General features: G+C 41.7%; 1 protein-coding gene across 1 annotated transcript in view; it reads right to left on the bottom strand.

Annotated features, from left to right (window-relative positions):
• The window catches only part of PGM2 (phosphoglucomutase 2), a 35,581-nt gene extending 10,969 nt beyond the window's left edge, over nt 1-24,612 (bottom strand). Inside the window, exons 1-12 of the mRNA XM_003898571.4 lie at nt 24,464-24,612; nt 21,039-21,206; nt 16,426-16,532; nt 13,405-13,489; nt 11,086-11,169; nt 10,758-10,951; nt 6,537-6,726; nt 5,063-5,160; nt 3,689-3,869; nt 3,505-3,598; nt 2,140-2,269; nt 395-584 (exon numbers count right to left, since the gene is read on the bottom strand). Coding sequence (XP_003898620.1) covers nt 395-584; nt 2,140-2,269; nt 3,505-3,598; nt 3,689-3,869; nt 5,063-5,160; nt 6,537-6,726; nt 10,758-10,951; nt 11,086-11,169; nt 13,405-13,489; nt 16,426-16,532; nt 21,039-21,206; nt 24,464-24,544 — 1,602 coding nt within the window. The 5' untranslated portion in view covers nt 24,545-24,612. The remainder of the gene's footprint in view (nt 1-394; nt 585-2,139; nt 2,270-3,504; nt 3,599-3,688; nt 3,870-5,062; nt 5,161-6,536; nt 6,727-10,757; nt 10,952-11,085; nt 11,170-13,404; nt 13,490-16,425; nt 16,533-21,038; nt 21,207-24,463) is intronic.
• Nucleotides 24,613-25,077: the final 465 nt, after the last annotated feature.

The following is a 25,077-nucleotide window of genomic DNA, read 5'->3' on the forward strand; positions in this document are numbered from 1 at the left end:
ACCTGCCTCGGCCTCCCAAAGTGCTGGGATTACAGGTGTGAGCCACCACTCCTGGCCTAGTAGAATCTCTTTTAGTTCTAGCCTGTGGTTTTTAACGTACCACACCTGGCTAATTTTTGTCTTTTTTTAATAGAGACCAGGTTTTGCCTTGTTGGCCAGCCTAGTCTCGAACTCCTGACCCTCAAGTGATTTGCCCACCTCAGCCTCCCAAAGTGGTGGGATTACAGGCATAAACCACCACACCCGGCTTCCATATATTTTTTATAGCTTATTTATAATCACGCCTAAGTGCCTAAAATCAGTTTCAGTTAATTGTATGATTAAATAATTTGTTCAAATTATTTTAAAAGGTAAATAGAAAAGAGGTTGGTTGACAACAGAAGACATTACTTACAGCTTTCTTATCAGGCTGGCTATCATCATAGCCAGTTGTAAGGTCCCTAATGGCAGAAATTTCAAATTTGCCACAAGCTTTTGGATAATTATTTTTTCCATCGTAGTTTCTGAGGTTTTCAAATAATTTCTTAATGGTGTCTTGATCGTGACAGATAAAATAGGAAGCTTTAGTAATATGGTAGCCATACCTATCAAACAAATACAAATCATGCATATGAGGAACAAATACTTTTGTAGGGTGGACACGTAACATGTACCAACCAGTGTATTCTAAAATAAATATGGCGGGGCGTGGTGGCTCACGCCTCTAATCCCAGGACTTTGTGAGGCCAAGGCAGGCGAATCACCTGAGGTCAGGAGTTTGAGACTAGCCTGGCCAACATGGTGAAACCTCCTCTCTACTAAAAATACAAAACTTAGCCGGGTATGGTGGCAGGCACCTGTAGTCAGAGCTACTCTGGAGGCTGAGGCAGGAGAATCGCTTGAACCCAGGAGGTGGAGGATTCAGTGAGTCAAGACTGTACCATTGCACTCCAGCCCGGGCAACAAGAGACTCTGTCTCAAAAGAATAAAATAAAAATAAAAAATAAAAATAAAATAAATAAATAAAATAAAATAAAAAATAATAAAATAAATGTAATAGCCATAACTGACTCCAAAGGAATAATTTTTAAAAGACCATTAAAAAAGAGGGCCAGGCCAGGTACAGTGGCTCATGCCTGTAATCCCAGCACTTTGGGAGGCTGAGATGGGTGGATCACCTGAAGTTAGGAGTTCGAAACCAGCCTGGCCAACATGGTGAAACCCCCAGCTACTAAAAATACAAAAATTAGCCAGGTGTGGGGACGCCTGTAATCCCAGCTACTCGGGAGGCTGAGGTAGGAGAATTGCTTGAACCCAGGAAGCAGAGGTTGCAGTAAGCCGAGATCATGCCACTGCACTCCAGCCTGGGTGACAGAGCAAGACCCCGTCTCAAAAAAAAAGAGGTCCAACAATCTACCCCAGGGATCACCAAATGACTGCCTGGTCTTCCACCTGCATTTGCACAGACAGCCACGTCATACCCATCACTTTCTGTATTATCTCTGGATGCTTATGCACTACACACGCAAGGCAGAGTTGAGTAATTGCTACAAAAAAAATGATTTTAAGTGTCCGATGTCAAAAAAGATTAAATGTCTTCATTTTTTGACATCGGACACTTAAAATCACATTCTTTCATGTTGTCATTTGTTAAAAATTAATGCAATCAGGAATAGTAATTACTAAGTGGTTAAGTATCAAAAGGAAAAGGTGACCTCTTTAGTTTTTTTTTTTTTTTTTTGAGACAGAGTTTAGCTCTTGTCGCCCAGGCTGCAGTGCAATGGTGCAATCTCAGCCCACTGCAACTTCTGCCTCCCAGGTTCAAGCAATTCTCCTGCCTCAGTCTCCCGAGTAGCTGGGATTACAGGTGCCCACCACCGTGCCCAGCTAGTTTTTGTATGTTTAGTAGAGACGGGGTTTCACCATGTTGGCCAGTCTAGTCTCAAACTCCTGACTTCAGGTGATCCACCCACCTCAGCCTCCCAAAGTGCTGGGATTATAGGCGTGAGCCACTGTGCCCTGCCTTACTTAGTTTTTATACGAAATAGAATTCATCACCAAAATAAGAGCATTAGAAAGGATATTAGTATCTCATGCATAAGTATATAACAGAACATTTCAAAATATTATTTCGATCCAACAGAGTCAATAATAACTTACTCCACATAAATGGCCTTTAGTTGCTGAGACAAAGACAAATTCTTGGTTGCTAGAAAGCTAGCCAACTCTGCACTTATGACAGCGGCACTGACTCCATCTTTGTCCAGAACAAAAGGGCAGCACATGTATCCTGCAGAAACACATGTCACACATACATCTATACAATACAGCGTCAAACCACATGTGAGTATGAATCCTGGCTACTGCATATTCGAGGTTGTACAGTGTTGTGTGTAGGCTCGTTTCTCATTAACTACCTTACGTTTAAGAATTGAGCCCACTGCCTAGCCCACAGCAGGCCTTCAAGAAGTATTTGCTGAAGAACTGGCAAGATTTTCCCTCCTGGCCACACGGTGCTCAATCACTAGAGTCATGAAACTCCTTCCAGCTCATGAAAATTGTTTCTAATTGTCCTGGTCAATACATATCTCTTTCTTCTTTGAATCCCAATAGTATTTGTTAGTTACATTATTCATTTTGACATCTGGCCTATACTCTTGTGTGTGATTACTTCACTAAATCTATCTAAGCTGCTGTAGGCTAAGGTCAGTGCTATCATTTCTTTTAGAGTCACTGAGTAATAGACATGCAATTAAGACTTGATAAATGAATGTAAGAAAACCTTTTCTAAAATAAAAATCTATGAAAAGACAAGTCTGCCAAATCTGACAATGAACGAGCACAACCTGAGCGATGACACTTTCTTCGATCAGTTAAATCGTGTGTTAGTGTCGCCGAGAATATACAAATGAATATAAATAAATCTAATGCATAATAGTTTTTACTAAATTAATAGCTTAAAAGCATTTGGTACAATGTGAATTTCAAATTTCTATAGCTAGCTCTCCTTTCTGTTCATTTATATTGACAGTTTAGGACAAGGGTTTTTCTGTCATTCTGGCTGGACCTGGTTCGTCCTTTTGGGTGACTATCATTTTGATGACAGCAGCGAACCATGCTTTCCTTCTCCCTTCCTCTGCATAGACCCTAGCATAGATCCTCATTAGCACTTTCGGAGGAGGATGGACTTTAAACACAACAGGGTTTAGGCTTGGATATTAGACACCACAGTGGAGGAAACATCACACCTCCCAAAATCCATATACTGGCAGTCAGGCATACAATATCACTGTTCTCAGTCATTCAGGCCAAGGATTCTGACATGAATGACTTGGTTGTTTTTAAGACATTACTTTTTGCTGTAAATCATCTGAGATGTCAATTTTGGAGTAGGATAGTTCGACATTCAACCTGAGTGCTGGAGAAGCAAAATAAACCTCGTTTCACTGTGGATCTTTGAATCCAAATGCAAACTTTTCCTTTTGCTTTGTAACCAATTCCTTAATGTTCATGATCACTTCTTACCAATAGCTTCTTCAAATGCAAACAAGACCGTTTTCCCCTGGTCTATTAGCTGTTTGGCTCTGTTTCCCATCCACTTAAAGCCAGTTAATGTTTCCTACAGGGATAATCAAAATGAGAAAGACATGCCTTAGATCTTCCACAGAGCAGATGAAAGGAAAATGAGTGAATCCCAGAAACAACTTACCTCAAAATGAAAACCCTCCTTTAAGGCAATGGCCCGCAAGATTTTAGAGGAGACGGTGCTGGACAACATGTACGTGTCTTTGAGAGCACTGCGATCCTGGTTCTTCTCTTTCCAAGATGTAAAAAGCCACCAGCCCAAGAGGGCCCCCAACTCATTGCCTGAAAACACCCTCCATTCACCACTGAAAGAAAAAAAACAACTATTCATTTCCATAATCTTAAGGAAGACTCTAGAGTGTCATGGGGATAAAACAATTTAGCAAACAAAGCCGCAAAGTATTTTCTGCAAGGCTGTTCTTGTTATTCATCATCTTTAAATAACTGGTCAGAAATGTAACTGCCATTTTACAAACATCTGAGCAGCTACCATATATATCAGCCAGTTTGCCTGAACAGACATCCTGTCTTTGAAGACTGTATAAAATAAGTATGTCAGACATGACACACAATGGCTCTATATTAATCTTTGGCAAAGCCTTTGGTTTTAAATATAACAAATATGCTGGCAAGATCCCCCATATATAGAGTAAGTTTTGCTATCTCAATTTCTGGACTAGTTAGTGTTGCTGATTCTGAGACGGGACAGCTCAGTCCCACTTAAGATCAAGCTCAGTCCTAAATAGTCAGAACATCAGAGAAAAGGTATGCAATTTCTGCTTCTCTTGGCAGTCCAGATGGCTAAAAGTAAATCTCATCTATCAGGATGTATCACCTTAGCTTAACTTTCTCAACACTGACATAGAATAGAATCTGTTTTATCACAATCTAAAAACCCTGCCATTTCAGCAGCAGCACCCTCTTGCCCCCAAAACATCACATAGGCTGCCCGACACCCAAAATAGCTTGGGCCCTGCCTACCTTTCAACTTTAGCCCCCACGTACTTACTTCTCCTTTGTTCAAACTCTCTGGTCAGACTTGTCTTAAACACTGTGCCGATACCCCACAGGAATTCCTCCCTGGTCTGTCCAAACTAAATTCAGCATCTCCTTGAAGATACAGCTCCCTCCTAAACCCCTCAGCAAATACTGAAGCACATAGCTAGCTCCAAAGTGCTTTACCCTCATTAGACACTGAGACATTACTTATAATAAAATCAATTATAAAATTAGAAGTTCCCAAATAGGAGTTTCAATTTGAAACACATACTGGGTTGATTTACTCTGCATTATGCTTGCCAATCACGTAACCTCCCCCTACACTAGATCTCTATCTTGCTCTCCATCAGAAGACTCCACAGGAGGTTCAGTGAAACGATCATTTGCAAAATAAATGGGAAATGTTTCCAAATAGGTCTCATCTCCCCAGGAACATTTTACCAATGAAGAGATCATCCTTCATATGTTCTATAATAGAGGTAATCACAATTAATTTTACCTGTCTTGCTTTTCTGCCACAGCAAGTCTATCAGCATCCGGGTCATTTGCTAAAACAATTCTGGCCTTGGTTTTGTCAGCCAAAGCAAAAGATAAAGTCTGAAGAAGAATATGAAAATAAAAGATTATTTAATCAAGAATCGAGCATATGGTAGTCTTTAAAAACATTCAGCTCCTTAAGAACTCAACAGGTCTTTCCGCTCTTAGAAAGATAATATAGGACCAACCAAGACCAGCTCCAGAAGTGAAATTTAGCAAACAAAAGCTACAGCTGGTCTTGGTTGGCCACATAGTATCTTCCTAAGTCAGAGGTCAGATAATGGGAGCATCGGTGTGTGAACCAAGCCTACCAGTGTGCCCGCTGCACATGTGCCAGTAGGTGTGTGGTTGGACTGGTATTTCCGGGCATTGCCGTGTGATCAGCCTCACAAATAAAACAAAACAAACTGATTCTCTGAATACCACTGCTACCCCAACCTTTAAAAATGTTAAAGGAACCATACTGTAAGCAACATTTCTTCATATCAGAAAAATGACAAGAAATAAAAATCATAACCTGATAAAATTTCACTCTATTACTGCTTCTTTTTGGCATTAAGGAGACATGGCAAATTAAATTAAATTAAATTAATTGAATTTGAAGCACCATTTAGAGCTCAGTTCTCATATCCTGATCCTGGGGTGTTTAATTTGAAAGATCCTAGGCCGGGCGCGGTGGCTCAAGCCTGTAATCCCAGCACTTTGGGAGGCCGAGACGGGTGGATCACGAGGTCAGGAGATCGAGACCATCCTGGCTAACACGGTGAAACCCTGTCCCTACTAAAAAAATACCAAAAAAACTAGCCGGGCGTAGTGGCGGGCGCCTGTAGTCCCAGCTACTCGGGAGGCTGAGGCAGGAGAATGGCGTAAACCCGGGAGACGGAGCTTGCAGTGAGCTGAGATCCGGCCACTGCACTCCTGGCTGAGTAACTGAGTGAGACTCCGTCTCAAAAAAAAAAAAAAAAAAGAAAGATCCTTTAAGAAATTAATGACTAACAAATATACATATTTCCTTTTTTTTTCTGAGACAGAGTTTCACTCTGTCACTCAGGTTGGAGTGCAGTGGTGCAATCTCAGCTCACTGCAACCTCCGTCTCCCAGGTTCAAACAACTCTAATGCCTCAGCCTCCCAAGTAGCTGGGATAACAGGCATGTACCACCACACCCAACTAATTTTTGTATTTTTAGTAGAGACGGAGTTTCGCCATGTTGGCCAGGCTGTTCTTGAACACCTGACCTCAAGTGATCTGCCTGCCTTGGTCTCCCAAAGTGCTGGGATTACAGGCGTGAGACGCTGCACCCAGCCCTATACACATATTTCCACACTGAAATTAGTTTTTCTTCAGCACAATGAAAAAACATAAAATGTATTTTACTTGACAGTAATAGTTTTGAATATAAAAGCAGATTTCATAATTTTAAAAAAATTAGGTTACCAAGACACCTTTCCCCTCTTCGGGATTCGGGTATTTCACCGTTGGAAACTCAGGATCCGGATCTTTCTGTTCAGGAACAGCCTCAGGAGGAACAAGGTCAAAAGCCTTGAAAGCTGACTGCACAAAGTTATGACCCACCCCATGGACAGAGGTGTGCACAAACTTCACCTTCGTCTCCCTGTTCACGCTCCTAGAATCAGACACACCGTGTAAAATGATAAAAGGTAGAAACAGGGCTCTCAAAACTGCAAGGTTTGCAAGAATGTACAAGACAACTGAATATCTTTCTAATTCCATTTCAAAAAAACAAAACGTATCCATTCTCTCCCAGATATATATATTCCCTCCCTCAACATACTCAAGTTTTAAATTCTACTCCGTAGTTATTTTCAGCAAATCTGATTATTTCAGGTTTTGTTTTATGTATCCCATCTAGAGTGAGATACAAAGAAGAACCTCAAGCTCATGTTCCTACACGAGACTCACTGCTGGCCTGATAGGTGCCCTGACAGTGCCAGAGCCAGCCCGGGACAGTTCCAGGGCTCCATACACCCATACATCCCCAAAGCGACATGTTCCCAAATGTCTTTTATCAGCTTCAGAAATGATTTTAAAAATGTCCTTTTTAACAAAATGTGTTGGGTTATCCCATACATAAAGATATAAAAAATAAAACTTTTACTTTGGGAGGCCAAGGCGAGCAGATCACCTGAGGTCAGGAGTTTGAAATCAGCCTCACCAACATGGAGAAACCCCATCTCTACTAAACATACAAAATTAGCTGGGCATGGTGGCGCATGCCTGTAATCCCAGCTACTTGGGACACTGAGGCAGGAGAATCGCTTGAACCTGGGAGGCGGAGGTTGCAGTGAGCCGAGATTGTGCCATTGCACTCCAGCCTGGGCAACAAGAGCGTAACTCCGTCTCAGGAAAAAAAATATTAAAAAAATAATAATAATAAATAAAACTTTTTGTTTGCCACGTAACAATCCTGTTTGATACCATGCCATGACTTAGGGACTTCATACAGACTAACAACAGATATCAAAATTAACAAGAGAAGTTACAAAAAATAAAAGGCTTAAAAACTTCCAATGCTCTGATGACTGGAATCTTAGGTTACTATCCATTTCTTTTGGGAATGAATAAATGAACACGGTCTTATCTAAGAGAATCGTGGTTTAAAACAAGCATACCCTGAAAATAAAATGCATCTGGGAAAATAAATACGTAAGATTAGGGAGGAAAAATCTGGAAAAACAACTCTCTTGCATTTTAAAATACATAATAAACCTATAGTAATTAAAACAGCTTGGTACTAGATATAAAAAGGCAGATTAAAGGAACAGAATAGAGAATTCAGAAGTTAATCTAATTTGAAATGGGAAATGAACACAGAAGTAATAATGCTAAGTGGTTAACATGCTCTGGAGTCAGAGTCTGAATTTAAATCCTGGAGCTCGGCCACCCATAAGCTGTGTGACTGTTGGCTATTAACCACTCTTTCTTATAGTTTTCTCATCTATAACATGTATGATAATATACTATAATTTACTGGCATTACTCTGAGGATTAAAATGAAATTACATGTTGACTGGGCACAGTGGCTCACTCCTCTAATCCTAGCACTTTGGGAAGCCGAGGCTGGTGGATTGCTTGAGCTCAGGAATACAAGACCAGCCTGGGCAACATGGTGAAACCCCATATCTACCAAAAAAAAATACAAAAAAATTAGGAGGGCATGGTGGCGCACAACTGTAGTCCCAGCTACTTGGAGGGAGCATTCCCTGAATCTGGGAGGTCAAGGCCGCAGTGAGCCAAGATCATGCCACTGCACTCCAGCCTGGGTGACAATGTGAGACCCTGTCTCAAAAAAAAGAAAAAAAATTACATGTGAAGTGTCTCCAGCAGCTATCTGATATGTAATAAGCACTTGATTAACGTTAGAAATTGTTTCATAAAGGTGACCTTTCCAATTAGTCAAAAAAAAAAAAAAAAGATTCTTCCATTGATGTTGGTACAACCGCAAACCTTTTAGAAAAAACCTATAATCTGCTTTCCTACTTCATGCCCCATATAAAATTTAAAATCACTAATGAAACAGAAGATTGAAATATTATAAAACACAAACATGAAAGTTCTAGAGATAAAACAAGGGAAATTTTTTGTGTTACTTTAATGATTTTGTTATAGAGCGTGTCTTCCTAAGCATGACATAAAACACAGAAGCTATAAAATAAGATTAATAAATATTATACAAATTTGTAAACAGTTCAGCAAAGAGTTTCAATAAAAAATTCCAAAGATAACAACAGAAAACAACATCTAAAAAACATATATTATATATATTTTTTATATGTATATATTATATGTATATATGTATTTATATTATAAACAAAGATGTTTATAAATATAAAAGGTGAACAAATACATAGAAATATATAGGTTAAAGAATACAAATAAAAGTGAGCTATTACTTTCAACTAGCAAATCGAGAAAAATGAGAAATTGGATCACAGCACAGGAGGAAATGTAGGTATCATATGCTGTCACCATCTACTGCTGGTGGAAGCACCAACTGGTATATTTTTGGCGGTCAATTTGCTAAGCACTATCAACTTTGCGAATGCATAGACAATTCTGATGCCAGAAAGTTACCTTACGGATACGCATGCGCACAAACATGCGTGTGCACGCACACACACACACACACATATACAGTCAAGCAACTGTTCACAAGGGGGGCTGACTCCCGAGCTACTGGGAGTCGAAAACCAGAAATGCTTCATTTTTCGTGAAGTTAAATCAGAGGGGCAGAGGGAAAGTTCACAGATGTGTTTTGTCTGGACTACACACCATTGAAAAAAATGGTACAACATGTAGGAATTAGGAGATTTCACACACAAAATGCAGGTTTCCGGTTTTTTTGGGAATAGGAGAACACAGATGACCTGGCAACTGGGACCTATATTTTCATGTGGGCAACACTCGGCTGGCGTGGCTGCTCCCTTCAGGAGGGACTGGGCTTTCATACTCTGCACTGGAGTGGACACCATCAGCTGATCCAACAAATACAGTATCAAAGACACCTACAAGTTCAGTTTCTTTGAATCCATGGTTTCTTGCTAGGGGGACAATCAGGAGGGGTGGGACCTACAGCATACTCAAGAAGACACTACTGTCACTCTGCTAGACCACTTCCTACCTTACGGTAAGGACTGAGTCTGTGTCACTGAGTTAAACACACCAGTGCAGCAGCCTTTAAGACAGAAAGTCGGGACTAATAGGGACTAACATAGGAAGGTGTCCGTGACAAATTAATTAGGGGGAAAAGGGCACAGAACAAACCACACACACACACTATATTCCCATTTATGGTTTTGAAGTATATTATACATATATATATATATGCTTGCACATGCACAGAAAATTTTTGGAAAGATAGAAAAATACCAGTGTTTCCTATTCAAGACTTTTAAGCAAGTTTTTAAAACATACATATATATGTACACACACACATGCACACTGACATGTATGAATATGTATGAATCACATACATGTACGGAATCTATAAGAGGTCAGCAAACTAAGGCCTATGGGCAAGCCACCACTTCCGTCTGCACTCCTTCACTGACATTTCATCTATGACGGCTTTTGTACTAAAACAGCAGAGTTGAGTAGTTGAGAAAGAGTCCATGTGGTCCTCAAAGCCAAAAATATTTACTATCTATCCCTTTAAGAAAAGTTTGCCAAGGCCTGATCTACAGCCTCTAAAATAGGATGCGGCTGGTTGGGCATGGTGGCTCATACCTGGAATCCCAGCACTTTGGGAGGCCAAGGCCGGTGGATCACTTGAGGCCAGGAGTTCAAGACTAGCCTGGCCAACATGCCACAATACCTTGTTTCTATTAAAAATACAAAAAAACTAGCTGGGTGCAGTGGCTCACGCCTGTAATCCCAGCTATTTGGGAGGCTGAGGCACAAGAATCACTTGAATCTAGAAGGCAGAGGTTGTAGTGAGCCAAGATCGTGCCACTGCACTCCAGCCTGGGTGACAGAGTGAGACCCTGTCTCAAAATAAGTAAACAAAATAAAATAAAATCAGACACAGCCGAAGCACATGAACCAGTTAAAGAGAAAAACTTCATGAACACTGATAGAATTTGGCTGAATCACATAAACTTAACTCACTCGAGGCCAGTGAAGACACAATTCGTTTACCTGTGGAAACAGTACTTTTTAAGGTCCTCAAAGTAGTCATTATTGATGGAAGCACTGGGATTGTGAAGAAGTGGACTGCTATCAATTAAAGAGTCATCCCAAGCTTGAGGCCACGGTTCTAGGTTTTCTTCAATAGCTTGAGAAATCCCTTTATCATGAGGAGAGATGATCTGAGCTCCATTATCCCAATAGACCTAGAGAACCCAGGAACACATTCAGAAGGTTTACAGTTAATGGAAATAAGACACCTGTTACCCGCGGTCCCAAAGAATACAGATATAGGATTCCTACAGAAAGATGTATGTGTGGAGTAGAAAAAGGAAAATACCTTATAACCATTATCCTGCTTTGGATTGTGAGATGCAGTTATCATGATTCCAGCACAAAGTTTCAAGCGCAATACCGTGAAGGGCTGTAACATAGCAGGAAACAAGAACAAACAGTTTTTAACAAAAAAAGCAGACATCCTTAAAATGTCTATTTTATATTGTTCATGCCAACTTGCTCCCTTTTAATAAATGTAATATATAAATAGCATAGTATTTCTGAGCCACACCCCAGCAGTATGCAACTACCCTTAGAACTAACTGACTGCTCAAAATTCCAGGATGCATTTCCTAATAAGAAAGGTGAGTAATTTCCTCAGTGCCTTCTCATTCCATCTTCTACTTGGTTGAGCTAGAAAATTCTTCAAACACAACAATGGTCTAAGCCTCCATTCCAATGGTTTCAAGGCTTCTACCTGAGACAGAAGTTTGTGGATTCAGTTTACTCCCTCCAACTGCTTCTCCCTCTTCTCCTCTTTCTCATTTGCTTTTAAGGAAAAGGTTGAGAAAAATACTGAGGGGCTGGGGGTGATGGCTCACACCTATAATCCTACCACTTTGAGAGGCCGAGACAGGTGGATCACTTGAGGTCAGGAGTTCAAGACCAGCCTGGCCAACATGGTGAAACCCTGTCTCTACCAAAAATACAAAAGAATTAGCCAGGCATGGTGGCAGGCGCCTGTAATCTCAGCGACTTGAGAGGCTGAGGCAGGAGAATCACTTGAACCCGGGAGGCGGGGGTTGCAGTGAGCCGAGATCGTGCCACCACACTCCAGCCCTAACTCTTTTTGAGACAAAAGTGAAACTCTGTCTCAAAAAAAAAGTTGAGGTAATGGAGAATGCTCTTACACATTGCTCATTTATCTCTCACTCCAGGGTTATTTATATTTCAACTTAGCTCCCATCTCTACTACTTCCCAAAATGGGAGGAGGGGCTGGATTATTCCCCCATTATGGCAAATGACATTGATTATACACAGGCAACCTGAGATTTAAATTGTCTGTCCCCTCCACCCTCCCACCAAGAATCATTGCAGTCCTTCAATCCCCTGGAAGTTATGTCACATGTCTCAGGTGTCCTGGGCCAAAGAAAAGAGGAGAACGACTCCTCAGTGTGGACAAAGGATCATGACACACTGGTTCAATTCATGTCTGACATAAAATTAATAGCTATTAACACTTAGTACAGAAGGTAATTAGGATGCTTGAATACATGACAATTTTTCCATCAAACAATGAAATGAACTACATTTAGATGTGAATAGAGTGTGTACCAGGTTATTTACAGCCTACGGGTGCTGCATCTACCTGCCAGTGCACTAGAGCCAGCAAACACAAAATGAGTTGGAATCTCCTTCCGTAGCGATACAGTCTCATTTCTACTAGATGCGAGTAACTGCATCCAAATCACATTTTTCAAAACGTATCTTCAGCATCTGGCCCAGCTCTTAAAAGTTTTGTCTATGTCAAAGCAACAGCTGTCTTAGTCCCTACTGTCTTTTCTTTAGATTGTGCTACACAAAGGATTTGATAAAAGTCTTACTCAAACATGCCGAGCATGCTCTCTGTATTAGCCATGAATAGTATTTAGAATAAAACATTTGTATAAAACGGGGGTGCGCCAGCTTGTCAAAAATACTCATGACCAGACAGGGTTTGAGGTGAATTCAGATTTCGACCCAAGAAGTTTCTTAATTGTGATAGCTGAGAAAAAGAACTGCAAACCAAATTTAAAAATGGAGAAAAGGCCAGGCGCGGTGACTCACGCCTGTAATACCAGCACTTTGGGAGGCCAAGGCGGGCGGATGACCTGAGGTCAGGAGTTCGAGACTAGCGTGGCCAATGTGGTGAAGCCTCATTTCTACTAAAAATGCAAAAACTAGCTGGGCATGGTGGCAGGCGCCTGTAATCCCAGCTACTTGGGAGGCTGAGGTAGGAGAACTGCTTGAACCCAGGAGACGGAGGTTACAGTGAGCCAAGACTGCACCATCGCACTCCAGCCTGGGCAACAGAGCAAGACTCTGTCTCAAAAAAAAATTTTTTTTTTTGCTAACTCACTCAAATATCCTTAGAATGCAAACAAAAGGAAAACTTTACTTTTAAAAAACCAATTCCAATGAATCAAAAGTTGAATACCAGAGAAATATTACTAGGATGTGGGAGAAACACTCCAGGAGAGAAAAGAAAATGCCTCATACATGCCAATGAGCTCCTCTGTCATTCAAACAGTCCAATCCCAAAAGCCCTAAAGACTGTCATATTCAGCCAAGGCCCATCCCTGATCACGTGACAGGAAATTATGAAAGGAAATGGCTACTTACCACAAAGGGGGTTGGCGTTATATCAGAAAAGAGGTACACAGGAATCCCCTGACTGATAAATGTGGTTGCAGCAAGTCGGGCAAACCTGTGAATGCAGAGTGACAGAGAAGAAAAGGAGAGTTGAGTGATCAGGACTGTGAGAGATGGAAAGAAGGGAACGAATGCTGAATGTTCTTTAGGGTGAATGCAGCAGCCAGATCAAGGACAGCATTTATTACAATCTTAACCCTGGCATGGGACAGTAAAGCTGAAGGACTCTCAGGAGTCATCTCATTTCACTATTTTGTTTTACAGAAATGGCACTAAAGTCAAGAAAGGCCAGGCCCCTTTTCCCGGGTCTAACAGCCACTTAGTGGCAGAGCCAGGCTGCATCCCAGCCTTTCAGCTCTCCATGTATCTCAGTGGTTCTCAGTCAGGGCAAGTCTGCACCTTCTCCTTCCAGGCATCTGAAATGTCTGGAAACATTTTTGCGTGTCACACTGGGGAATAGAGAGAGTTGCTACTGGCAGATAGTAGGGAGAGGTCAGGGGTGCTGCTAAACACCTTACAATGTGCCCTACAACCACAAAAAAATCACCCAGCCACATGTCAACAGAGCAGAGGCTGAAAATCCCCACCTAAGCCTATCACAATCCAGCGTACACCACACGGACTGGAAATTGATTCGAGATTGCTTTATTTGAAATATAAGACATCCTGGAGTATGCATGTGTGTATACACACACATACACACACAAACACACACACACACACCCCCATACACATATATACATCTTGGTTCCAATCAGCCTTTGAAAGAAAACTTAATTATTTGACATTTTTCTCAACTTCCACAGAAACTTGCTCAGGGCAAGACACAGAAAATGGCATCAAATCTTCCTTCAAGCTGGTGTAAAATACGTTACCACAAATAAATGAGCAATTTACTCAGAATGAACAACATTATACCATCCTTGTGGGTTAAACAATCAGATCATTCATCCTCTCCCCAAATACTTCTTGAGCACTAGCTTCATCGAACAGTATTCTGAAGGCCGCCTGGGGCACAAAGAGCAGATCTCCACTCTCTCTCTCTCTCTGTTACAAACGTGCACAAAAAAATGCAATGCGTTCTCTGCATATACTTAACAGTTACTGCTTACGTTCCCCACTAGATATTTAAAATTGGAAGATTAAAGAATAAACATTTCTTTGGGCGAAATTCAGAAACTGCAATAGTTTCCAACTCCTTACGAAGGTTCCATTCGCTCATTATGAGTATCTTACCATGTGTTGGTTAAACACTTATGTTATGATGTCTAAATGTCTCACGCCTTGTAGGTAATAGAGAGTAGCCTTGCGTTCCACTCTATCCCATCACATCAAACTCTGAGACTTGAACCATAAGCTTAAATCAGTAACATCACTCACTTTAAGGAAATGATAGGGCCTTAAGGCCAGGGCAAAAAAATCTGTACCTTAATTGATAATGTTAACATATCTCTGAAGGTTGTATCAACCAGAAGCAGGGCAGTCAGCCTAAAATGAAGAAATTTAAGAAGCTCAGCAGGCAGATTTAGCCACATATAAGCACTGTGCATGCTCTGAGCAAAGGATCTGACCTGCCCTGGGGCGGCAGAGGAACATGGTCGCAATTTAGTTCTAACTGTACATCCACTAACTGTAAATGACAAGCTGATATGCTAGTTTATACCACAACATTCTCTTGTGAATGTAGTTTATGTGCATCTATCCTCCAGAGCTATAACTTTTCTCTGCTTTACTGACAAAAACCACATTTTTGAGCTGCAAAGCTAAAGACTAAAAATCGTATGCCCCCGAGTTCAACCTGGAGCTGATGCCACCTGGTGATTTTCTCTGGCTATGCACCCTTCCTCACGGCCACACGTTTGTCCCCACGAGTGCTTCTGTCTTAGATTGGAAGCTTCTGATGGGCAAATATAGGACTCTATAAACTCATCCAGCTCTGTAAAGTTAATGAGACTTTTCATTAATATTCAATATGTATAATGCTAAGATACTAGTAATACTGATACTCTGGAATGATTAAAAATTCATCATAACAGAGGAAGTGTTCAAGTAAAAAAAAAGGGCTATGTAACATGGTTAAGGGCAGGGGTTGGTAACTACAGCCCATTTTGTAAATAAAGTTTTAGTGGAACACTGCCATGCTCCTGTGTTTATGCATTGTCTATGGATGTTTCTCTGCTTCATGGGAGAGTTGAGTAGTGGTGATGGGAATCATGTGATACGCAATGTGTACGATATCCACTATTTGCCCTTTAGAGAAAAAGTTTGCTGACCCCTGGTACTAGCCTCCTTAGGTTTAAATTGTGACTCCTGCTTTCACATTATAATCTCAGGGTAAAGAGATAAAAGTGCATACCTTACAGGTTGCTGTGAGGATAGAATGAGTAAATACGTAAGTGTCTGGTTCATAATCAGCACTCCAATGATTGCTGCTATTACTGTTATCATTATCACCATCAGCATCATATGCCTACAGCTACATAACAGAGTCCCACTGGTTTGAGAATGTTTCAGAAATGCAGCTTGACGTGGGCATTCAAGAGTGGGAAGGGGGTCATGAGGTTTATGAATAGTAGGGTAAAAATTATGTATAAAGTTAATGGGTGCAGCACACCAACATGGCACATGTATACATATGTAACAAACCCGCACGTTGTGCACATGCACCCTAGAACTTAAAGTATAATAAAAAAATTAAAAAATTTTTAAAAATTATGTATAACAAGGCAAATGAGAGGGAGAAATAATATTGCCAGTTTAAGAAATTTTTGTTTAGACAGGTATTACATTCAAAATTGTCTAAATAATTTTATTTCCTCAACCCAATGTAAAACCAGAATCTTTAAAAGTTGCCAAGAGAAGTTACCCGTTGTTTTTATTGTTAAGCAATGAGGCTAATGAATATATTAAAGTCAAGTAATTGAGATGGTGATTAAAATAAAACCGCAAAATAAATTATAAAAACATCATTTTGTAAAAATGTTTAAATACCTTCTGCTGCTACCCCCACTGGATGGATGGGCTCGGGCGTCAAAGCTGATCACGATGCCTTTCTGCTTTAAGTCACTGAACTGTTTTTCCAGGTATCTGCAAAATCCCTACAAATACGCCATAGATTTAAAAAGCATATGCTTTAACATATTTTTATATATACCACGTAGAAAAACTGGAAAAAATTAAGTTTTCTCAAATTTCATAGAACACTATAGCAGAGGGGGAAAAATTCACTCAGTAAGGAAAGCAAACTGAACAATAAGAAAATAACAGCTTTGTTTATTATCTACGTGTTTTTGTATTAGGTACTGTGTTAGTCATTGATCACTTAGTAGCTGTTATCTCTCACCTCAGATCGACTTTGTTAGGAAAACTTTTTTTTTTCCCCTCCAGAGACAGGGTCTTGCTCTGTTGCCTAGGCTGGAGTTGCAATGGCACAATCAAAGTTCATTGCAACCTTGAATTCCTGGGCTTAAGCAATCCTCCCCGCTGCCCCAACTCAGCCTCCTGAGAAGCTAGGACCACAGGTGCATGCTACCAGGCCCAACTAATTTTTAAAAATTTTTTGTAGAGACAGGGTCTTGCTATGTTGCCCAGGTTGGTCTTGAACTATTGTCAAACAATCCTCCTGTCTTCACCTCCCAAAATGCTGGGATTACAGGTGTGGGCCACTGCCCCTGACCAGAAATCCCATTTTATAGATGGTTAAAATAAGGCTCAGAGAGGCACAGTGACTTGTCCTGTTTCAGATATTCGAGTAGCAGAGCCTGGATTTGCACCCAGGGCTGGTGAGAGGTGCTTCAGTGTAGGGCCTAAAAGCACACACTCTAGAAGCACAATCTGTGAATCTGTACTCCACGCTGCCACCTACCAGCAAATGACAAGTTCCTTAAGTTCTTGGTGCCTTAGTTTCCTCTTCTGTAAAAAAGGAATAACAATATCTACCTCATAAGGAGCAAATGAATGAAAACATGCAAAGTGCTGAGAATTCAACACCAACTAAGTACTATATTAAGTGTTTGCTGTTGTAAGCATTATTTTTGTTGTTATTTTCCTTCAAAGCCATATAAAACGAAGAAAACTCTGGTAGACTGGGCAAAAATAATGATTCATTTTACATTATTTATTTCACTTTTGCTAAAGTCTTATTAAAATATATGTAACTCTTTTTCCTTTGAGATGGGGTCTCACTGTGTCTCCCATGCTGGAGTGCAGTGACACAATCACGGTTCACTGCAGCCTCAATCTCTCAGGCTCAAGTAATCCTCTCACCTCAGCCTCCTGACGTGCTGGGACTACAGGCCCATGCCACCATGCCCGGCTAATTTTTAAAAAACATTTATGTAGAGATGGGATCTTGCCATATTGCCCAGGCTGGTCTCGCCCAGGCTGGTTTCAATTTCGTGGGCTCAAACAATCCTCCTGCCTTGGCCTCCCAAAGGGCTAGGATTATAGGCATGAGCCACCATGCCCAACCCATTACTTTTATTTTGGGTAGGGGGGGATACATCACAGCCTTGTTGCCAGAGCAAAGCTAATTTAGAATGCCTTTAGCTTTTCCTTGACAAATACGTTGCACTGGGATTATCTTCTGAGGCTGAGTGATACAAGGAAATAAGGCCACATGTATTGGTTTCATGCGTTCCCCAGAAGGTACCCACATGCCTGATACTCTAAGACTTACAACAGTGACAGTACCCCTCTTCCCGCTCAACCTTTGAGCTGCAGCCCCAGTGCTCCATGGGGCAAAAAGCATTCACACCTCCAGATTCTCTAAAAATCTCAGAGGCCTGCTGAGGATGAGGACCCGAAAGAATGGCCAAGAGAAAAGTGAATTCCTATTCTAGATGAAAGACTCAGTGGGGGGAAAAGGGAGGTTTTCAGAAATAAAATGTTATTATAAAACATAAGAAGCAGGTTTATTTGTATGACTTCAAAAAGTAGAACTAAGACCAATATGTAAAGTCTACAGAAAGGCAGATTTTGGCTTAAAATAATGAAACCATCTTTTAATGAGAATGGTCCAAAGATAGAATGGCCTCTTGCAGAGGACAGTGAGTTTCCCATCACTGGTATGCCATGGCTAAATTAAATAATCTAAGAACACAGAATCCAAAATAGAGCATAAACACAGCATAAATTAATTGGCAGGAGGAAATGATAACCTCTATCAATGAGGCAAACAATACAAAAGTTTCCTCCAGTATCTCTGTCCTGTTTCCTTTGACATATTTTTGAATCACATACATCTGCTTCTTAAACGAACCAGGCAAACTTCGGGGTACCTCAGAATGAGGCTCCACACCCAGAGACCAGCAGGAAGGGCACCTATGCCACCAAGAAAGTCTGATGAGTGAAAAATTACCAATGTATTTGTGTATCAGTATTCTGCCAGGGAACACTACCCAAGACGGGGTAGAAACCTGGGCTGTTTGTTCTGGGAATCCTCTTGCCTCTAATTTTGAATCCACTCTTAAGATTTTAAAGATATACCTGCTGCTCAGATAAAACTTTCTTAACTCTTCATTTCTCTGTCTCCTATTATAAGTATCCAAGAATAGGCTGAATGAGCACTTCAGAGTGGTGGGGTCGTGCAGAAAATGACCCCAAGTGGTGTCTGGTTGAATTACATGACCTTTAGCGTACTGATCATCTTCTTTACCACAGGGTTTACCCCCAGAGAAGACCAATTCTAGGAGAAAAATGGGTAAGATAGTCCTTAACGGGAATACATTTCATTATTCTCAGAAATTAGATGTAGAAAAATACATGGGAAAAAGCTCTAGGTTAATCTACAATCCCTTAGAAATCCCTAACGATTAGGCCCAATGGCAGGTGTAACCAACTGGATTGTCCAAAGATGGCCCTGGTAATATAAGCCATCGCACGTGTTCCTCTTACAATGTGACATTAATGCTCCTCCAATGAGAAGTGGGTATTTATGTGCCCTCTCCTTGAATATGAGACAGCCTTACTGACTCACTTTTAACAAACTGAATATGGTAGAAGTGACACTTTCAAAGCTAGGTCATAAAAGTCAGCACGGCTTCCAACTGGTACATTCTCTCTCTCCCTCTCTGGATACTCCATTGGAAGCCAACCACCATGTTATAAGGAAGTCCAGGCCACATGAAGGGGTTCCAGTCCCAGCTAAGATCCCAGCCAATAGCCAGTAATAATTTCAGATGTGTGAATGAAGGTCCCTTCAAATGATTCCAGCCTCCAAACTGGACCAGATGGCACTGAGTGGAGCAGAGACAAGCTGTCCCCACTGAGTTCTACCAAAATTGCAGATTTGTAAGCAAAATAAATGTGGCTGTTGTTTTAAACCATTATGTTTTCAGTGATTTGTTATATAGCCCTAGTAACTGGCACAGAAGGCAACCTTATTCAGCAGCACAGTTCCTATGTTATCCACAAACCGAATAGGATTCCCGAACTTACCCCATTCTAAGTCTTTCCTCCAGCATCTTAGGGAGCCCTATTGCTTAATAAGAATTTGTGACCAGGAGTTCCCATGGCAAATCTTTTTTTTTTTTTTTCTGAGATAGAGTTTTGTTCTGTTGCCCAGGCTGGAGTCCAGTGGCATGATGTCGGCTCACTATGACCTTGCCTTCCAGGTTCAAACAATCCCTCTGTCTCAGCCTCCCAAGTAGCTGGAATTACAGGTGCACACCACCACACCTGGCTAATTTTTGTATTTTTGGTAGAGATGGGGTTTTCACCATGTTGCTCAGGCTGGTCTTGAACTCCTAGGCTCAAGTGATCCGCCTGCCTCAGCCTCCCAAAGTGCTGGGATTACACGTGTAAGCCATCGTGCCTGGCCCTCATGGTAAATCTATACCCTTAGATGAGCTTTCCTTATTGGAGTTTTGTTACAACATGCCCAGCTCTGCCTTTTATGCTGGGATGTATATGTGAGGTACATGCAATCACTATTAGGCAATTTTTTCTAGCCTTTCTTTTCCCAGAATTAAAGTGACATTCATCATTAACAGGTCTAAGCTGAAGAAATACTGATAAGAATAATCTGTTCTATTTCATTTCCCTCATAAACAGTACTGCCAATACCCAGTGGAAGTGCTTCTGTTTTGTCAAATTATCTCTTTCCTAAAAGCTGGGTCTAGACTCTGACAAAAACATTCACAAGTTAAGGCAAGGAAACTCAGACTCAATCCAGACTATAAAACAAAGGAGAACAGGCTCTTGGTAATTCCAGCAGTTAGAAAAGCTTTTTAGCACTTGCTATGTAACCATGGCAAAAATAATAGAACCTTAAAAGTTGTCAGTTTAGTTGGTGCATTTATACTGGAAGGAAAGCTCCATGACAGAATCTGTTTGTTTGAGTCACTCTCATATCCCCAGTGACTGGCACATAGTAGGCACTCAAGAAGTGTGTTGAATGAATGAATGAATGAATGAATGAATGGCTATATGAGTCCTGATCAAGTGCTACTTCGACCAACTTACCTTATGGAGTAAATGGTGGCGACTTCCTGTGTTTAGCCAAGCTGATAAGACATGTCCATAATTAGAACAAATTAGGTCTGTCAAATAGAAAATGAGCTAGGGGATACATTGAGTTACTAAGAATTATAAAAATGTGCTACCTGTGTAGTCTGGATGATGGTCAAGTCATTCATACGAGAAATTCCAGGTCCCATAGCAGCTCGAAGGCCAGCTGTCCCAAACTCCATTCGGGCCCCAAAACATTTTCCTAGTTCTTCTTTATTACCTTCTGCTATTAGTCGTTTCACTGCCTCCAAAGTTAAGAAATTCTGCAAAACAAAAATATATAGATACAACGAGACACCCAAGTGAATGAAAAATCAGAAATGTAAAAAAACCCACAATTATTCTAACCCATAGGAAAAAAATATATATATATATGTAGATCTTTCAATTTTCTGATGCTTTCGAAATCTGAAATATGAAGTCAGTTTGATATTATAATGTAAGTGTTCTTTTCTTTCCTGTCAAGGTAAGCACTTTTGGAGAAACAGAAGTAGAGGTTTTACCATATGAGTCTAACCCCCAGAATGGAATCCCAGCACACTACTTGCCAACTCTAGGTGCTTGTGCAGATTATTTCAGTTCTCAAATTCTGTTTCCCCATTTGCAAAATGGGAATAATCTAGAACCTCCCTTACTCGATTTTTAAGGTTTTAAGGAGGTTTACTTCAACTTAATGTAAAACATCTTTCTCTACCTGGCACTTAGTTGTGATTAAACGTTCATTTTTCTCCCTAATGCCCTCCAATTTTCCAGAGAGATTACACAATTTAAATCAAAACCTTACTTTCGTAATGTTTTATAATTCATACCAGGCATTCACATACCTGGTCAAGTTTGAATATTATAACATCTCCAAGAAGTAGACAAATAACAGAAACCTAATTTTATAGATGGGGAGGTCTCAGAGATTGAGTGACTTGCTTAAATTGCAAGATAAACATTAATCTAGTGCCTCTTCTATAACATTAACTGCTTCAAATAGATGCTAATATGATTCATTTAAGTTCATCATACATTGTCCTATTTTTTTTTTTTTTTTGTATGGTAGTTGCAGAAAATGTTAAGGTTGGAGAAAAACAATGACAATCACATTAATTTCATATGAGCTTTTAAGTTATGAATTCAGGAAAACAACAGAGGAAGTACTTTATATTCCTGTTTTACAGTCATTATCCACTTAGATGAGCACTCATGCAGGACATGGCCATGTAATTAAACTTTGAAATACTATTGCAAATAAAACCTTGGCTTTCTGGAATTAAGCCCACATTTCCAGATTGTTTCAGATTCAATAGGAATCAAGTAAATCCCACCTTTTCTGGTGAAAAGCAGCAGACACTAATTACAGAACACAGTCTTACCTATCAGATTCAGACACTAATTACAGAACACAGTCTTACCTATCAGACTGTCAGCTGCCCCCCAAAGAAGGGCCCAGATCGGGTACATAAAAGAGGCTCATAAAAGAGGCTCAATAAATATTCGTGGAGTGAATCAGAAAACACGGACTTCACTGCCACACCCAATATCGAGTGATTCTCCCTTGTTCACAGTGTAGGTCCGGAAAATCTGAATTGGTCTTTGATATAATATGAAAGACCAATTATATATATGGTCTTTGATATATATGATATATATGAAATTTGACATATATGAAAGTAGCCTGAGAGAAACAAAGGAGACGGACAGATAAGAATGAGAAGTCAAGAGGAGAGCAGGATCAAAATCAGCCCTGGCAGTGATGAAAACTGACAGCAGAGAAAACAGCAGGGATGAAGGGCACGGTGGAAATACAGAAGGCACCTGCCAGGGTGCCTTGCCAATCGCGGGGGGGTAGTCAGACTAGAGGGCTGCAGTGCTTTTAGCTGGTGGGAGATTCAATGGAGAATGAACGGGCTTCTCCTAAGTTAGGTGCCAGTTTCAAAGCAAAAAAAGAAATTAACAGAGGATAGAACTTGAGAAGTGGTAAAAAAAAAAAAAAAAGACATCTCATCTCTACCCAGAGAGATACAATCTTTCTATACACAGATGCAACACTGTGTAGAAATTAGATTGCTTTCTTCTTCTCCTTTTTCTTCTTAGGGAAAGTGCATTATGAACTCTGACTTCAAAACAATTCTGTACTCTACAAATTGCAAGTTATCAGAAATGGAAACATTTTTCTTCCCTTGAGAATCACAAGGTTATCTTCCGAGGAAAAGAAAAACGCCCCCAAGGAGTTGCCAAGAGCATCCTGGAAATGGGATTTGCTGCCATTTTATTTGTAGGGGCCGGAGAATAGTAAATAAAGACAAAGACCTGACCCCTACTGACCTTGTAATCTGCTTTGTTCATTCAAGTATTTCAGTGACCGTCTAGGCGTCATGCACTATGCCTATGCCAGGCCCTACAAACCAAGGTAGTGAGAACGGAGAGGCCTGGCCACAAAATCTATGGAGGTCCAGTGCACAATGAAAATGGGTGACCTCTTTTTTTTACCATTAAGATTTTCAAGACAGGACAGCAGGACATTAAAACAACATGGGTCCTTCTAGGAGCGGGAGTCCTGTGAGACTGCAGGGGTCTCTCGCCCCTGAAGTCAGCCCTGGAGACAGACATTAAACAAACCTACAAACAAGTGTTTTTGGAGTTTTTTGTTTTTACCATTTGTAGTAAGAGCTAGAAAGGAAAATAACAGACCGTTTAGAGTGAATATTAGGGAGAAATAATTTACACTTCGGAGCCAAGGAAGGACTCTCTACGTAAGCCACATTTACGTTCAGGCACAAAATGAGTCACAACGGGAGAAACAAGTTCGGCAGAGGAGAGCAGCGAGGGACATTCCGAGAAAACCGAACAGCAAGCAGGAGAACAGGTAGAAAGGGCGAGACGCAAGTTAGAGAGGAGAGAGGGAGTGATGTCCAGAGCTGGGTTCCTCATTCTAAGAAAAGGAATGAAGAGACAGAAAACCGTGCTGTGTCCAAAGGGTTCCTCCTCTGCAGTCAAAGTTCTAAGGGGTACTCCTGAAGCCAGGCGGGCCCACCCAGGAGGATCCTTGGTTTGTAACCAAGCCCTCAGGATGGGAGGACCGGACCACAACGCTGCTCAGCAAAGGTCTCAGCGGCCAAAGGAATAGGCGGGACGGAGCGATTATGGGTCCATGGGGATGCACAGCAGACCACGGACCACGAGCCAGCTGTCTGAGTGACAGGCGTGCGCCCCTCAGCTGGACAGCGTCCAGGGTCTGGCCGCGCTTAGACCACCCTGGCTCGCTCCTCTACTCCAAACTTGCAGTCCAGCCGGCCGGATGGCTGGTTTCGTCCGGGAATAAGCCTTCCCGGCCTAACTCCGAACGTGCCACATGCCTGCCAGGCCGAAGGAAGCCTAGCAGCGGCCGCACCCTCCTCCTGGGTCTTCCCGGGAGAGAAGCGGGGTGCACGGGGCGGGAAGGCAGCTCAGGCAGCGCACGCGGCGCCGCGCCTGGGGAGGGCGGAGCACTTGGCCCCGCTCCGGGCGCTCCCCGCCTGCTGACGCCCCTCACCTTGTCCCAGCGCAGCCACTGGGCCGTCTCCTGGTCCAGCCGGGCGTCCTCACCGAGACCGCCGCCTTCTGGAGCCGCCATCGCTGAGCTGGTGCTGCCGCGGCGGAGGGAAGTAGGCGGTGAGGTCACTCTTCCGGCCCGGCCCCAAGAGGTGGAGGCGGAGGCGGAGGCGGGGGCGGGGAGAGCCGCGGCGGAGCCAGCCGGTCCTGGGGAAAGTGACGTGCGCCGCGGCGGGCACGCCTCCTTGCCTTTTGTGGGTGTGCCACGGGGGGTGGGAGTGAGCGCGGAGGAATTGCGCGGCTGGGGTGAGTTGCTGGAACCTAGCACGAATGAAAGGCTTTGCCATCGTCTCTGATGCATCCAGGTTACAGCCAGCCGTGAGTTCCTGCTGCGCGCCAGGCACATGTCAGATGCTGGGATACCAGGAAGTGCACCCAGATAGGGGCCTGAAGATTATGTAGAAATTCAGAGGGTCAAGAACAGCCAGAAAAAAAATATTGAAAAAGAAAAACAAAGTGGGAAGACCAGTGGAATATAAGATAGAGACCAGAAACAAAAATACACGTGTACGGACAATTTATTTCAGAGGCTGGGCTGCAGAGCACAGGAGGAAA

This window comes from Papio anubis, chromosome 3 (assembly GCF_008728515.1).
Source record: "Papio anubis isolate 15944 chromosome 3, Panubis1.0, whole genome shotgun sequence".
Lineage (NCBI taxonomy): Eukaryota > Metazoa > Chordata > Mammalia > Primates > Cercopithecidae > Papio > Papio anubis.